Source organism: Polypterus senegalus, chromosome 10 (assembly GCF_016835505.1).
Source record: "Polypterus senegalus isolate Bchr_013 chromosome 10, ASM1683550v1, whole genome shotgun sequence".
Lineage (NCBI taxonomy): Eukaryota > Metazoa > Chordata > Cladistia > Polypteriformes > Polypteridae > Polypterus > Polypterus senegalus.
This window is the reverse complement of record NC_053163.1, coordinates 87,496,147-87,513,286: the sequence shown is the minus strand read 5'-3', so window position 1 is coordinate 87,513,286 and position 17,140 is coordinate 87,496,147. Positions and strand designations below refer to the sequence as shown.

Here is a 17,140-nt window from a genome sequence, read left to right as displayed (position 1 = left end):
TGCTGCCATCTATCGGCAACAAAAATATTTTTTTGTGAATTCTCTATATGTAATAAACTTAATAAGTTATAGCGTAATGAAAATTGCATAGTTAGATCTGGATCACCCTATTATTTAATCTAACACAAACACCTTTGAGATGTGACAGGAAAACTGGAATACTCAAACACCAATTACAAGATAAGCAGGAAGTATCAACTCCACAATACCAGTGACCACTTGTATTAAAATACAGTCTACTAGATCTGTAAGGCACATGCCTCCCATATATAAAATAAAGACAGAGATATTAAACTCACCCATTTTACAAACCTAAGATATATTCTTTTGGATAAGAGTCCACCTTTGCTAGAGACCCTAGTTTTTGTACTAAATGTGTGTGTACAAATTGAGCAATAATGGTGTCTCTATAACTGTATAATAGTAAACTGTAAAATTTATTATCTTGAAAGGTAGCATAAGTCTGGATTTTTATCAATTCCTCTTTGTGGAGTACTAAGTGTAAATACAAAACTTCTTTTGTTGTCATGTCAAAATAAAAATTGGTTTTATTCAACTGGAATATCACTTTGAAGGAATGGGGGACAAAATTGTTCCCTATTATCTACAGGTGGGATGACAACATGCAATGCTTTTACACTTTGATCCCTTCCATGGAGCATAAAGAGATGATATTTCTAGTTAGCACATCTCATGCCTGCCTGTCCAGGAGACTTGTGTCAGTAATTGATTAATAAGATTTATTTGTAAAGCCCCTACTTTTCTTTTCTCATGTTTCTCTGAAGATTGGAAGTCCTGGTCATAAAGACTTTAATCAAAGCAAATGAACCACATTTGGTTTAAGGTACAGAATACTACCATGTATTCATTAACTCAGGAATTATTCTACTATGTAAAAATGTAACCGAAGCTTCATTTATACCACCACTATCAGCCAGCATTATTAACATGTAGCAAGAAAGAAACATAAAGTTTTGCTATGTACTAATTTGTTGATAATTGTGAAGTAACAAGAACCAGGCTTCAGTGGACCAGGTCATATTTTTCTTAATCTTACATATCCAATGGCTGTTTTGTTGCCACAGATACACTTGCTTGTATCTGATTGGTCGTAGTTCACATATCAAATCATACTTTTATGTCACACACATACACACATAACATTCACATTGGCCATGTAAACATAATATCCATCCAGGATATTTTTTAAGTATTTTATGTTAACATTGAAGGTAGCATTAACTTTTCAGGGAAGCATTATGACCCTCCAATCAAATGTTGGAAAATATGATTATCCTTCAACGGGTGTGTGGAGTTGTTAGTATTTTCCAGTTCTCCCTTCACACCATTGCTGGACTTAAAACTACTTGTCTTATTATTTTGTTGGATTACTATTATAAATAAATATATTTTAAACCATTTTTGTGCACTTAAAATAGCCAAAAGTTTAGTGTCTGAACAGCACTGTTGTCCTTTTTTTCAACTTCAGCTACAATAAATCTGTGGCAATTCTAGTTAGGTATGTAAACTAGAATTACGGCAGGGAAAATGTTTTCATAAACTGGCCATCTATGAAATGGTCATGAGGCCACAAAGCATTCTGAATACACCAACAGAAAGGAAGCTCAATAGGTATTGTGGTTACAATGCTTGGGTCTTGAAAGTTTATGCTGTCAATTTTCTGATTCTCCATACATTAAAACTTTAAATATTTGAAGAACTGGCAAGGAGGTTGGCGATTTCTGTGCTTGAATGAAAAATGTGCTCTTCATTTCCTTTTCATCCTACATTTGCTGAGACCAATACCTATTTGCACTACGTATTTTTTATTTTATATAAAAAATATATCCACATACATTTGTGGTGTATTGCAATATATTTGATTTTTGTAAGGGATAAATGCATTAGAAGTGTCTCCAGACATACAAAATAATTTACAAGAAGGAGGTTCAAAGATGGCCTAGTCTACTGTGCAAAAAGATCCACTCATCCATTTTCAGAAGCCACTTTCTCCATTACAATGTCTAACGGAGCCATAACCCTGACACCATCAGACATAAAGAAGTAAATGACCTTGAGCAAGACATAATAAGTCATTCAAATTCACCCACTCATTCATTGTAGATCATACTAGGGCAGTTAAACTCCATTATGCATCTCTGGAACACAGGAGGGAGCTAGAACACCCAAAGAAAATGCACCTGGAGAGATTGGCACAGAGAACATGCATAATAACAGTGACTGGATTGGGAGCCAAACTTTGGTCCCTTGAACTGTGGGGTAGTAGTTCTACCTTTAGTTTGTCAATTTCTGATAGGAAATCTTTAATAAAAGTTCATTAATGCCAGAGTCAATGACAGAGAGAAAGTTAAACACTTTATCAGTGAGCAACCCTGCATTACTGAAGATTTTTTAAATTTTTCTTTCTTTCTTTCTTTCTTTCTTTCTTTCTTTCTTTCTGTACTGTGTAAAGGCAACCTAAAAAAGCAATTATTTTTTATCTTACCTTTTACTGACACTGTCATGCAGTTTTCTATCTACTTAATAGCATGAGGTGCAGGTATGTAGATCATTTAAATAATTTCTGCTGTCTGTGTATTTTTCTTACTTTGATTCTCCAACACAAAGCTGTGATGCCTTCTCTCTGGACGGCAACAAAATCTATAATAGAAGTCTATACTGAATGATTAACAAAAGTATAGTCTCCCACAGTATACTAAGGATAATGTTTCAAGTAAGCGTTCTGCATGAAATTAATCTACTAATTATATTAAAGCATTAAATTAATCCACTTTTAAAAATATACAAAATCATCTCTGCTTTCCTGTGCCAGCTGTAAATCATCCCAGTATGAGTGCAAACATATCAGCATACCCTGGAGTAGACTCTTATGTCATCCAGTATCTGTTGTGGCCACGTTCCTGCTGCTGTCTGTGTAGACCCTGGCTCCTCATGACCCTGTGTTGGAGAAATTTCAGTTCATGAAATGGAGGGATGGCTTTTATTTATTTATTTTTTTGCTGCTTGGGTTGTTTTGTTCTGTGCCTCTTAGACTGTACCTACACAAGTAAAGTTGTTCCTTAACTACCTGTAAAGTTATTGTACTTCATATGATGGTTCATATAGATCAGTATGATTGAATGTGCATGCTTACATAGGCTTGCCCTACAATCAATTGGCACTCTGACCATGGTTGGTTCCAGCTTTGTGCCAAGGCTGCAAGTATAGTCACTGGCTCCCTTCCACCTTGTACTACATAAGCAGGATGGCAATGGGATGGATGAATAGATGAAAGTTTTCCTAAAAATCTTTCTTAACACTGGGTCTCCTTGATGTGCCATGCTCTATTCATCATTAATGCCAAGACTGCTGTGTCAAATGTTCCAAAATCAAATATCTCTAAGGGTTATCATGTAATAAAATATGCATTATCCCACTCCAAGAGCAGGGGTGACATGAGGAGGAGAGCAGTTAAAAAGTGGCACATAATACTCTGCAGCTCACACAACGGTGGCTCGGATATCAGGGCTTTGCCAGGGCTCACCCTCCTTAGTATATCCCCTGCTTCTGTTCTCTGGATGGCTATCAGAGCCCATGATTTATTTATTATGCTTATGTATTTCTTAAGTATGTTAGTCTCTGTCTTTGATTTTTGTCATCAAATGTGTAGAACACATCACTCAAAAAATAAATATAAATACTAATGGTGGACCATGTATCTCCTTAAACTTTCTTATCATTTTTTTGTTGTTGTTTCTTTGACCTTTGTTTTGCTCATCTTGCCCTTTGAGTGTAGGTAAACACCAAATTGATTGATATACAAACACTGTAATACTCTGAAACCCCCATGCATTGTTTGAGCAAGGGATGAAAAGAAATCTGTTCTGCCCCAGACTGTAGAAGAATGTGTTTTGCCACTTCCACTGTTCAGTAAATATAAACAGTCTGCTGTGCTGCTACCATAAATGTATTGAGAAGCTGGCTTCTGGTCACAAATGAATACAGGCAGTGAGCGAGTAGCACTTACATTCCAACTATTGCAGCAGTTGCAAAAAGTAAGGGAATAGAGGTCAGAGAATTTGTCTTAGTTACTCCGAAATACTTTATCTTAAGAATAAGTGGTGTGGCCTGAGGCCTAAGGAGCCAGACTGGTAACCTCAATGCATTAGGTTTGTTACCTCATATGGTGTACTTAGTGATCACAAAAAGTCACTTAATCTAGACTCAAGGTCGAGGTATAGATATATATTCTTCTGGAAAGCTACTTTTTAATCAGCATTTTAATGGTGAAAAGATACTAAATAAAGTAATGACAGTTATGCAGTACTGTCCATTGAGCAAGAGCAAGGTGACTATAGAAAAATCCTGCTAAAACAGGTTTGCACAGTTTTTACAAATATTCTTTTTACATTGTAAAATAAGAGGTTTCTTAAGACAAAAAGCAGCAGCAATGAATGTCATTGACTATTAGGGCCTCCGAGTAATGAGATCAGTTCTTCTGTTTACAGTTACTGTTTTTAAAGTTATGACTCAACATGAATATATCTGTTCACCCATTATCAAGCACACCTAATGCAGTTCAGAGTGGCAATGGAGGAAGCATCTCAGCAGCGTGTGACACAATGCAGATAGATACCAGCCCATCACAGGGGGCAATCACACTCAGCCATACGCACATATACACATACTCTACAGAGCTAATTTACAGTTATCTTAAAACTACACATTAATTCTATCTTAAGCAATAGCAATTTTTCCAAACTTCTCTAAATATATTCTTTTTGCATTTCATGGTTGCAGGATTTTTAGGATATGACAGATTATGGCTCTACACTGGGACAGTTTTTACTACTGATATTTGACTATATATCTGATAAAGACCATCATTGTCTATAAATTCTTTATCATCTACACTCTACTTTGAACAATTTGTATAAGTAGTTTAAAAGCTGAAGACTTGAGAAGTAATTCTGAACAAACCCACCATTTGGTAGGTCACCAGTCAGAACCTTCCCTCGAACTTCAATTATAGTCTTTCTTACTGCTTTAAAGTTTTCATGACTGACTTTTTACTTTATTTAGTTGTTAAAATTGTGCACAAACACAATTGAACTGAAGCATTATACTTTTGAACTGAAGCACTATTGACTCTATTATCAAGAACATATAAATAATTTGAAGATCATTCTTTGTTAAGGTGATGATGCATTTTTTCAAATACTGCATATACTGCACCTTTAATAATAAAACAGAGTTGATAAAAACAATATGTCTATTATAATGAAATCAAATGAACTCAAAGTCTTTTTAAAAACTAAACGCATTATCATTTACCTACACAGGATCACAAAGAGTCCAGGGTCTTAGCTATTTAATATGCAAGTAAAGCACCAACCCTGAATGAAGTCTTGTCCATTCAATTATTTTTTGCATGGAGCCCTTTACTAAGTATTGGCTCATGCTGCTTGCAAATACTTACAATATAATACAATAACAGAAATTGTTAAACCACAAATCATTCTTATAATGGGTATATTCATTCTCACTCATGCCAGATTATTTTAGAGCTGTTTGTCAATCAGTATAACTTCTCTAGTGCTTCTGTTAGTCAAATCAAATTTACATGCAATGAAATTCATACTTGCATGTCTCCTCAGACAGTTGACAAAATGCAAAAAAAAAAAAACCAAATAAATAAATAAAAAGTATATTTAGCATGCAATATAATGGAATCAAACATAAATGTTCATGTTTTTGACAGAAGTTGATACAATTTTTAAATTTAATTGATTTATAGCCTAGGCATTACTAATGTTGCTTATAGCTGGTATTGCCTGAAATGAATGTCTTTTAATTTATTATTCACACATGACTGCAAAGGTCCATTTTTAGCAGCCATTCCTTCAGTAACCTAATGGTCAACTCCCTTAGCTTACTCTTAATTAGTCATGTTTAAATGTTAATGGGTTATTAGAGAAACCATTGTAGTTACATTAGCACTGCTGAGACCTTTTATTCCATTCAATAACTCAAGTTAATAATGATACAAAGTACTTGGCATTCCTAAAGTTCAGTCCTGAGTTCAGAAACAGCCAAAATGAAACAGCTTTATCAAGAAACATGGCAGTCCATATTTTAGGCAGAATGAAAGCTATTCAACAACAACAACAACAGTTTATTACTTGTATAGCCCAAACTCACACAAGGAATGCCTCAATGGGCTTTAACTTTTGACAGCTCACCAGCCATGACTCCTTAAGAAGACAAGAAAAAAAAACTAAAAAAAACTAGGGAAATAAAAATAGAAGAAATCTTGGGAAAGGCAATTCAGAGAGAGAGCCCCTTCCAGGTAGGTTGTGCATACAATGGGTGTGAAAAATGGGATCCACTGGACAGATTGTCAAGAAACTGAAGATTTCATACAAATTTATCTATTACTGTCTTAAGAGAATAAGGGAAACTGGATCTGGCAAGGCTCTGATGCACAACTCTACATGAGCCTAAGTACATCAGATTCTGTAGTTTGGGAAACAAACATCTTACAGGTCTTTAAATACACACCAAATACCAGTATTATTGGCAAGAATCAAAAGACAATTCCAGGATGCTGGCCTTAGAGGCAGAGTTTCAAGAAATAAACATATCTGAATCAGGTAAATAGAAAGAAAAGATTAAAATAGGCAAAAGAACAGGCATTGTGCAGTAGACGAAAAAGCATATTGTGGATAGCATCCTGGAATCATCTTTTTTCTGTCACAGATGACACTGGTATGTGGCATGTATTTAAGGATAAAGCCAACTAAGGATCTGTAAGGCATTTATTTTTCAAACTACAAACTCCAACATACTTATCCAGTCATGCCATAATGAATCTGGGCCTTAACCTTCTTTTTCTGTCATCATTAGATCCAGTTTGTCCTCTTCTGTCAAGATAGTAATAGACACTCTTGTACAACCCCAATTCCAATGAAGTTGGGATGTTGTGTAAAATGTAAATAAAAACAGAATACAATGATTTGCAAATCCTTTTCAACCTATATTCAATTGAATACACTGCGAAGACAGGATATCTAATGTTCAAACTGATAAACTTTATTGTTGTTTTGCAAATATTCACTCATTTTGAATTTGATGCCTGCAACACGTTCCAAAAAAAGCTGGGACAAGGGCAGCAAAAGACTGGGAAAGTTGAGGAATGTTCAAAAAACACCAGTTTTGAACATTCCATAGGTGAACAGATTAAGTGGAAACAGGTGTTTGTCATGATTGGGTATAAAAGGAGCATCCCCAAAAGGCTCAGTCGTTCACAAGCAAGGATGGGGTGAGGTTCACCACTTTGTGAACAGCTGCGTGGGTAAATAGTCCAGCAGTTTAAGAACAAGGTTTCTCAACTTACAATTGCAAGGAATCTAGGGATTTCATCATCTACTGTCAATAATATCATCAAAAGATTCAGAGAATCTGGAGAAATCTCTACACGTAAGCGGCAAGGCCAAATACCAACACTGGATGCTCATGACCTTCGATCCCTCAGGCGGCACTGCATTAAAAACCAACATCATTCTGTAAAGGGTATTACCACGTAGGCTCAGGAATACTTCAGAAAACCATTGTCAGTTAACACAGTTTGTCGCTAGATCTACAAGTGCAAGTTAAAACTCTACCATGCAAAGCGAAAGCCATACTGTATATCAACAACACCCAGAAATGCTGCCAGCTTCTCTGGGCCCGAGCTCATTTGAGATGGACTGACGCAAAATGGAAAAGTGTGCTGTGGTCTAACGAGTCCACATTTCAAATTGTTTTTGGAAATCATGGACATCGTGTCCTCCGGGCCAAAGAGGAAAAGGACCATCCAGATTGTTATCGGCGCAAAGTTCAAAAGCCAGCATCTGTGATGGTATGGGGGTGTGTTAGTGCCCATTGCATGGGTAACTTGCACATCTGTGAAGGCACCATTAATGCTGAAAGGTACATACAGGTTTTGGAGCAACATATGCTGCCATCCAAGCGATGTCTTTTTCAGGGACGTCCCTGCTTATTTCAGCAGGACAATGCGAAGCCACATTCTGCATGTGTTACAACAGCATGGCTTCGTAGTGAGAGTGAGGGTACTAGACTGGCCTGCCTGCAGTCCAGACCTGTCTCCCATTGAAAATGTGTGCCACACTATGAAGCACAAAATACGACAACAGAGACCCCGGACTGTTGAGCAACTGAAGTTGTACATCAAGCAAGAATGGAGAAGAATTCCACCTACACAGCTTCAGCAATTAGTGTCCTCAGTTCCCAAACGCTTATTGAGTGTTGTTAAAAGGAAAGGTGATATAACACAGTGGTAAACATACCCCTGTCCCAGCTTTTTTGAAACGTGTTGCAAGCATCAAATTCAAAATGAGTGAAGATTTGCAAAACAACAATAAAGTTTATCAGTTTGAACATTCGATATCTTGTCTTTGTAGTGTATTCAATTGAATATAGGTTGAAAAGGATTTGCAAATCATTGTATTCTGTTTTTATTTATGTTTTACACAACGTCTCAACTTCATTGGAATTGGAATTGTATGAAATCTTCAGTTTCTTGGCAAGCAGTCACATAGAATAGCCTCATTGTGCAAAAAAAAAAATACACTGACATGGATTCTTGAAACAGCTCTTTCAGTCTGGCCACTCTTGAACCCAGCATCCCAGAATTGAACTTTAGGAATGCCAGTACCTTGCAACCCAAGGAAAGACAACTTATTTCCTTCATTGAAAAGAATAACAGAAAATGTGATTTCAAGCAGTAATAGCCTTTAGCAACACTAGTAAAGTTTATGCTGTATTTAAAATCAATTTTAAATCAATTGATTGATGAAAAACATGAGCCTTTCTGGGTGATTCCAAATTTTTGGACACCAATGTACACAAAAAACACTTTTGCAAGGATATATTTTTACACACTGTTTTTTATGTTACAATATCTCAATTCTTATGTTTGACTATTTAGGAAGCCCCATTAATTTCAACATATGACCCAAACCCTGGATTGAAGAACAATGCATTATACAGGACATTTACACCAACATTCCAATGAAACAATATAGACTCATTAATTAGCCAAACAACACCTTTTAGAATGATGGCGGAAACCAAGTACCCAAAGATATCCATGTAGAGATGAAGCAAGTTTGTAAACTCAGCTCAAGACTGTACCCTGTCTGAGTACAGCGATTATTTCTCTGGAATTCTTAAGCAAAAGATCTAAACATTGTGCTGCTTTGCTTGCTTCAGGTATTAGCTATTGTAATAAAAATTATCATATTATAATATTTGATCCTAAAAGTTGTGGCTTAAGTTGCTTTATATAGCCTTGATATGTTATGCTCTATAACTCATAAGTATCAGACATGACAGCTTTATGTGGCTTCATCATTTTTTACTTAACAATGAAATCTTCTGAATCAATTAATACCAATCCTCTACATACAGGAAGTATTTTATGAATTCAGAACATTCTTTTCAATGAAGGTAAATCTTCATAAGCATTTTGCAGTCTGCTTTAGCCCTTTATGCACAAAAGCTCTAGTACAGGTTTTTGAAAACTTGAGCATGCTGCTTTGCATCACCATGCTCATCACTCACACCATCCATGCCATGTCGCATGCACTCCTCTGACCACATCAAATTAATACTCACAGTGTACTTTGTATACTTACAGCTTTGCTGCTATATCATTATTCCTAATAAAATGTTCATGCTCTTTCACTCAGTGCAAGTCAAGTAAACGTGAAAGTCTAACACCAAATTTGGACCGCTGCTGAAGGAGAGAAAAAATATATTCTAAACACAATTCACAATTACTAGGGAAAGACAGTCTGTGACTTTGGTGATGTGGCTTGTTGCGCCTTTCACAGGCAATGGAGAAGTGTCACTGCTGGCAATTTTTTTACATTACTTGTTATAGCAAATAAAATACTTGCCTAAAAGGAAAAGCTGCTTCGCACTTCACAGTAAACAAAATGAGATGAGAGCTGCCACCCCACTGTCTATGGCAACACAAGAGATGGTCAAGGAGGCAGACACTAATAAAATTCTTAGATAGTGCCAGATTAGTGAGAACAAAAGGATTCAGAATCCATCATAACCTCAGTGATTATAGTACTGAAAAAATGCATGGTGGTTCTAGCACTAGATCCTCATCACTCTGAACTATAGGTCTCAATATGCCTTATAGGCCCAAACTTTCCTTATGTACACATTTATGTAATTTACCTACCCATTTTAATGAAGGCAAGAATATTTCTATAGCTTTACTGTTTTTCTAAGATTTTAATATTATATATTTATTGAAATGATTAAGTAATTTTTTATTTATGTTTTTGAATAAATGCTTGTTTTGGAACGGGGTGGGCAATGCTGGTCTTGGAGAACTGCAGTGGCTGCAGGTTTTCATTCCAACCAAATTGCTTAATTAGAAATCAATCCTTGCCAATCATTTAACTTTATGGATTATTAGTCTGTAATGTTAGGTTTTTATATTGTAGATCTTTTCCTTTCCAAGGATATAATCCAAATGATTTGAAGCCTAAAACAGATATTTTCAGTCAGTCACATTTTTCTGTGAAGTGTTTAATTAAATCAAACCGTGCATGATGAATCCACACAGGTGTAAATGGAAACAAGTTAGATGGAGAACTGCTGGCTCCTTTGTCATTTGCATCTTATTGCTAATAAGGAGCCATTAAAAACAGTGAATGCAGCTATTTAAGACTGAAATAAGCAATAAAGGGTGGGAGACCATAATAAGCGAGACCACTAAAACGAACCATTAAATAAGTGCTTCATTAAATGCTTCATTAGCAATAATTGAATTCTCATGAAGAAAGTGGGTTGGAACAAAAACCTGCAGCCGATGCAACCCTCCAGGACTGACACTACCACTGTGTTAGAAGAAACGTGTTACACACATTAGGATCTTTGTCTATGAAAAAATATTTTAGTTCACAAAAGAATATGTTTCTAGATTTGCTGCATATTAATCTTTATTTTTAAGTCAGGTTTAATAGCTAACTAAGGGTATTTTTGGTCCTGTTTACACAGAATTGCTATTCAGTATGGTCTGCACGAGCTTTCTGCTTCCTGCTCTCATTATTGACAGTGAAGCCAAACTTGAAGTTGATTATTACCATATGTAGCTAGTACAGGTAGTCTTTCATACTGCAACACAAAACAGAGACAAGTTAAATACAACACAGTAAACAGTGCAGTATTTTTAAAGTGCACAAGGCAAATCTCAAAAACAAAAAAGACAAAACAAATTGTAAAGATCAGACAAGAAAAGTAAAGATGAGACGCAAACAGTAAGTAGAAAATACAGTAAGACAGCATACAGCTGACAAATATGTAATGGGGATATGTTGGATAATAAAAGTATTTTTATTTAAACACTAAGGAGAAATGGCTTTTAAAAAATCTCTGAGATCCTGTTGGTTTCAGATATATTAGACTAAACTAGTACACACAACAATAGTAACTACTACTGTGTTACAAAATTATAATCTAAAGCACATAAAAGGAATACTATCAACTTACTTAAAGAAGACTTTCGCTCTTCAGTTTAAAATAAAAAAGCAATGAAATCCTTGGTTATATGTTTAATATCTACTCGAGTTTCATTTTTAGTTCAGGATGCACAACAGCAATACTATTCATGAAATTTACCTAAAAATGTATTATTTAATATTTCCCCAGTATTTTACATGCCAATATATTTTTTATAAATACAGCAAATAGGAGAATAGTACAAACTTATAAGGATACCGCCAGAAAGGATTCTATATTGTAACATGCAGCTTTCAGTGCTGGAAGGAGTTAATTCTCTTTTGAATACTATGAGTGATTAATATGACATATAACTAGGCTGCATCCTATCAAAGCTTTAGCAGCCACGTGTGCCTGAAAGCAGTATTGCTGCCAGCAAGGAAAGAGAAAAAATAAGAGAATGCAGAGAGGCATACAGTGGGCATGCTAAAACTGGAGAAACCAGAACTTTAGGAGAATCAGGCTCAACCACACCCACAATATACACGAAAGAGGACTGCAAGAAGATTGTTTTCATTGTATTTCAGTCAAGAACAGAAACTTTAAGGCAAACAGCAACAGATAACCAGACAACGTTCAGGGATGTTCTCTGTCAATGTTTCCTCTTCAATGGCTTTTGTACGCAATCCCTCAGCTCGTCAGTCCAAAAAGCATTTCTTCTTTCAAACGAAACAAGGCGACGCCAGGTACCTTTATAAAAATGTTGTAGAATGTTTTTAAAAGCTCGCCATTATACTTTCTAGAATTCACTTTAATACTTCATGTTTGTTAGTTTATTTGATTTTTAATCTGTAAAGATGTATACATATGCACATGTACTAGTAAATCTATAAGGCAGGTTAGTGAATGGATTTCAGCAGAAAATGGTCAGAATAGAGAAATCGGACTGTGCAGCTGGCATGCCCACAAGATACTAGAGACTGTAGAGTTACATACTACAGTACACTTAATACAATCATTACCTTTGGAATAGAACTTTGTAAGCTTCTCTGTCTTGCACTCAGAAAGAGTAGAGCACATTAGCTCCTTCTTCTGAAACATTTAACTCCTTTTTCTTAACTCCAGGGATTTAAAGAATGTTCTTGCCAACAAAAAATTTAAAAGGTGATGTTTTGTTCAGCTGAGCCAGAAATACATTGCTTAGAAAAGTATGACTTCTGCTGTCTCATTTCAGAAGGTAAATACCTACTTATACCTAATACTTAGGTGAGAAGCATAAATGATTGCTTCTACTGTGTATTCAAGTGTGCATTTAAGCTGCACGCAGTGATTAAGAGCCAATGCATAAAGGAGTTTCTGGGGTTGTTGTTTCTACACTGTAAGTAAAAACTTGCCAAGTTTTCATTATCAAAATAAGTAAAAACAAAAAATGGCAATATTTTCCTAGTTTTCTTTTTCTTGGTGCACCAGATCATTTCTAAAGGGTTATGCATATTTTTCCTCCTTTTTTTGAGTCTTTCATAGTTGAATAGTGTGGACTGAATGTAAACCTTGGAAAAAAAACACTAGGGATTTAGTTGTTTGATGAATAATGTCAGTAATGTTAGAAATGCAGCCAAGTGGCCAGACATGAGGCAGCAATTAACTCAACAGTGTGAGACAGCAGTGTATGGGGGTGGGGTTTCGTGGGGGTCGATGCTGTCACTGAATAGAGCAGAATTTGCACAGAGGAAGAGTATATGTACATTTACCGGATTCATGTGTACAATTAGAGTGAAGCTTAAAAGCTTAATTTGTCTTTTGTACATCTAGTAATAAAATACTAGAGTATTATAGTAAAATACAAAATAATACAAAAGTGATTTTTTTAGGAAATCAAAACTAAAAACCAAGTATAGCATGAGTGTGAACCAAGTCATGTTCCTTGTTTTTGGGAAGAACAGATTTTTTTTTAACAATGAGCTATGCAAATCAAATGACCATGTACATAAAGTTCTAGGTTATGTGGAAAAAAGCTGCAAAGATTAATAGGGAAAAAATAGCCTGCAAGTTGTGATTCTCTCCAGGTATTTAACACAAGAATGGAGTCAGGAGGAAGTGCTTGGCAAAGGCCTGCATTAAAAGGATTAACTGAGTAATGCAGCAGGCGGAGTTAGTGGACAGATTTCAAAACGAGAGCCTAAACAAGAACAGAATACGTTCTTCTGGTAAGCTACTGAAAAGGGATCATTTGTACATAGTTAATGAAGGAAAAAAATGAAGATACAAAGGATCTTTAAAAGAGGAAAAAAAGAAGACAAATAGATATGTAATAAGGAAGATGATGTAAACAGCATTCTAAGTTTACAACTATAGAGCAAAATGAATAGGCTCTTGTTGAAATCAGATTGTCTAACTGATTTGGTAAATTGTTAGAAAAGACAATCATCTGAGCAAAGTTAATATTTTAATATTTTTGCAGCTTCAGGTTCTAGCCAAATATAACACAGAAATAATGCTCATTAAAGAAAAGATCAGCAGCTGCATTTACAGAATAATAAACTCATAAAGATGTAAAGTAGAACCACATACCTGTATATCATGCATACTGTCATGTTATGCAGTCTATACCACAGAGATACATACATTTGTAAGAAGTATTTCATCTATTTATAAAAAACTTTAAGTTGATTTTAAATCAAAGGGAGTAACTAAACAAAAACATTATTTTTAAGCAAATACACACAGCACACAGTATGCCAAAATACTTTATAGGTATATAGATTTGCATGATTTCCTGATCAGTCCAACAGGGCAGTATAAGCATGTAAACTTATGGTAAGATTCTTTATTTTGTTTTTATGTTTTAGTTATTATAAGAGGAAGCCCAGAATGAATTCTTCATGGACGTTATTTTGCCCAATGTTAGCAGAAGGAAAATGTTTTCTCTGTATATTTCTATTTTGGGCAATATTGGATACCTGTACTAGCTATGAAAAATATTCATTCTGGTTAAACATAAAGGAAAATATTTGTGATAAACATTATAAGTGTGTCATTTAACATACATTTCATGTAACACAGAATAACTTAAAATTCAGTTTAGTGTAAGATTGGACCAAAATCTATTCTGCAGGATTGGCAAAGGGTAGGAGCCATCCTTAGAAAGGGCACTTGTCCATCTCAAGTCCCACTCGTGTAAACACCCACAATGACACACTGCCAGTTGAGAATCACCACTTGGCATAACCTGAGATTTGAGTGACATGTAACATATGAATGTGTAAAATCCACAAAGATGGCAATCTTATAAAGAATTCAAGCCCAGGAGACTGGATTCATGAAGCATCAGAGCTAACACCATGCCACCACACATTTGATGTGATACATTAAATATGTTATATATGATATGGTTATTGTTTTGGATATACACTATATTTACATTTACTGAGTTTCTATATCCTAAAGTAAGAAATATTTACAATTTTACATTCACTTTCTTAATGAATTTCAATTGCCTGTAGTAAGATGTAATAATTTATATGCTATTTATTCAATTTCTACAGCCCTAAATGAGATGTATTTGATTACATGATACATGTATATTCAATAAATTTCTACTGCATGCAATAATCTTGTACATTGTAATTATATGCATAAAATATCCTCTGCATAAAGTATTTATCATAGTTGTTAAATAATTATACAAATTTTGTAAAGCTAAAATATCTCTGTGATACACATTATTCGTATATTTATTGAGTTTCAACATGTGAAATTTTTCTGCTACTATGTTATCTGTTTCATGATACTTGGATATGTTAACGCTAACATATAGTAGATAATCTGTCACCTACTAGCTATTAATTTTCCTTCTTATTCAATGACTTTCTAATAATTTTTTAATTTTGCTTCTGTTTTTCAGAGAACCACGGAAAATTATTTTACATAAGGGCTCAACAGGACTGGGGTTCAACATTGTGGGAGGAGAGGATGGAGAAGGAATCTTTGTGTCTTTCATTTTGGCTGGTGGTCCAGCAGACCTCAGTGGAGAACTGCGACGGGGTGACCGTATCCTTTCAGTAAGTGACCATTAATAGGTCTTCATATCTCTTTGAACGTAACCCTGCCTCTATGTATATACTAACCACCGTGATTGTTCAAATTTATCTGCCCATTGCATATGTTGTGACAGTGGTGTATTTCAGTACTTACACATCTTTTCAATTGAGGACCAATAACACTTTTTTGTGGTGTCTGTTTCATACGTTTTCCACACACTATATGTTAATATATACAAGATAATACATATAAGACCACCTGTTTAGTTAAAAAAAAATTTAAATTTGGCAAGATGGTGCATTTAGAGAAATAGGCTAAGAAAAGACATTTTGATATAATTTTGATATATAAATATTTAGGGATAAACCCCTCCCCCTACAGAACAGTAGGCAGAACTTAGTCTGCTATCATTAGGGACCACATCCTTTTTTCTGCTGTGGAAGGGAAGGAATCGCACAGAGATGTGGGCCTGTCACTTTATGGAAATAAAGGCCATGCCCAAAAGCGAAGGGAAAGGAAGAAAGTTCTACAACGCTCAAAGAAGATATTCTTAGCAAGTTTCTTCCTTTCTACATGCAGTTCTCTTTAATCTGTCAGCTTCTTCTTACTTTTCATAATGCAGTATAAAATATATACTGATTTGAAAGGGGATATCCCCTGTGGATGGTCGGTTGCTCTTATATATGGCACATACTGAGGTGTCCCCTTGGACGTCAGACTGTGATGTGCCGTTACACTACAATTGACAAAGCAGAAATAGTGAAGGGCTGGTACAGCATACCCACTCACTTCAAGCTGGGAATAATGGCATGTCTTGGTAAGTTTAAACGTTTGCTTAGCTCAGTAAAGGACTCTTGCACTGATAAAGCATACAGGAGGTAGACACTGCAGTGCATTTTAGTGGATGGCTACCAGCATAAACCCCCACCTCCAAAGATTGAATGTTTATATATTGCAACACTCTGCCCCCAGTTCCCTTCTTCCATTCCCTTCAACTAATATGTTGTGTAAATTTAATAATGAAAGGAGAGAAGAAGCAAGACACAAACTAAACAAAGTACTGCCAGTAATTTGGTTCCATTTCAACCGTTGGGACATTGTAGATAGTTCACCATATTATTTCTTTTCAGCTTTTCTTATCCGTACAATGCTTAAAACGTTCAGCTCATTGCATCACTCACATAAATGTGCAGCCTGTAAATGTCAATGCTGTATGTAAAAAGTTAAAGTAAACAACTGAGTGTGTATTACTTTGATCTAAACCCTCCAAAACTTTGTAACGGTAAAGATTACAGATTAAAGGATTACATTCAAATCTGATTGAAGCTATCATTTTTACAGGATGTACCACAGAGTGAAATTATATTTACTATATACCCCAAATTTCCCATATTCCTTACTAATTACCTGTTTGAATTCAAAAAAATTAGAGTTTCCTGTAAAATTTTGTTTTCCAGTGTTCATCAACAAAAGCCAAGTTCAGGCAAAGCAAAAGTTCAAAAAAAAGAAAAAACTTCTAGAAAAGCAAAAATTGATCTAAATCACATGTGTTTTGCTTATGGGAAATTATATGTTG

At 35.2% G+C, this 17,140-nt stretch overlaps 1 protein-coding gene across 4 annotated transcripts in view; it reads left to right on the top strand.

The window, feature by feature from the left end:
* dlg3 (discs, large homolog 3 (Drosophila)) overlaps positions 1-17,140 on the top strand; it is a 360,488-nt gene that overhangs the window by 259,599 nt on the left and 83,749 nt on the right. For all 4 annotated transcript variants that reach the window (XM_039766116.1, XM_039766118.1, XM_039766117.1 and 1 more), the window contains one exon: positions 15,428-15,584. In XM_039766116.1, coding sequence (XP_039622050.1) covers positions 15,428-15,584 — 157 coding nt within the window. The remainder of the gene's footprint in view (positions 1-15,427; positions 15,585-17,140) is intronic.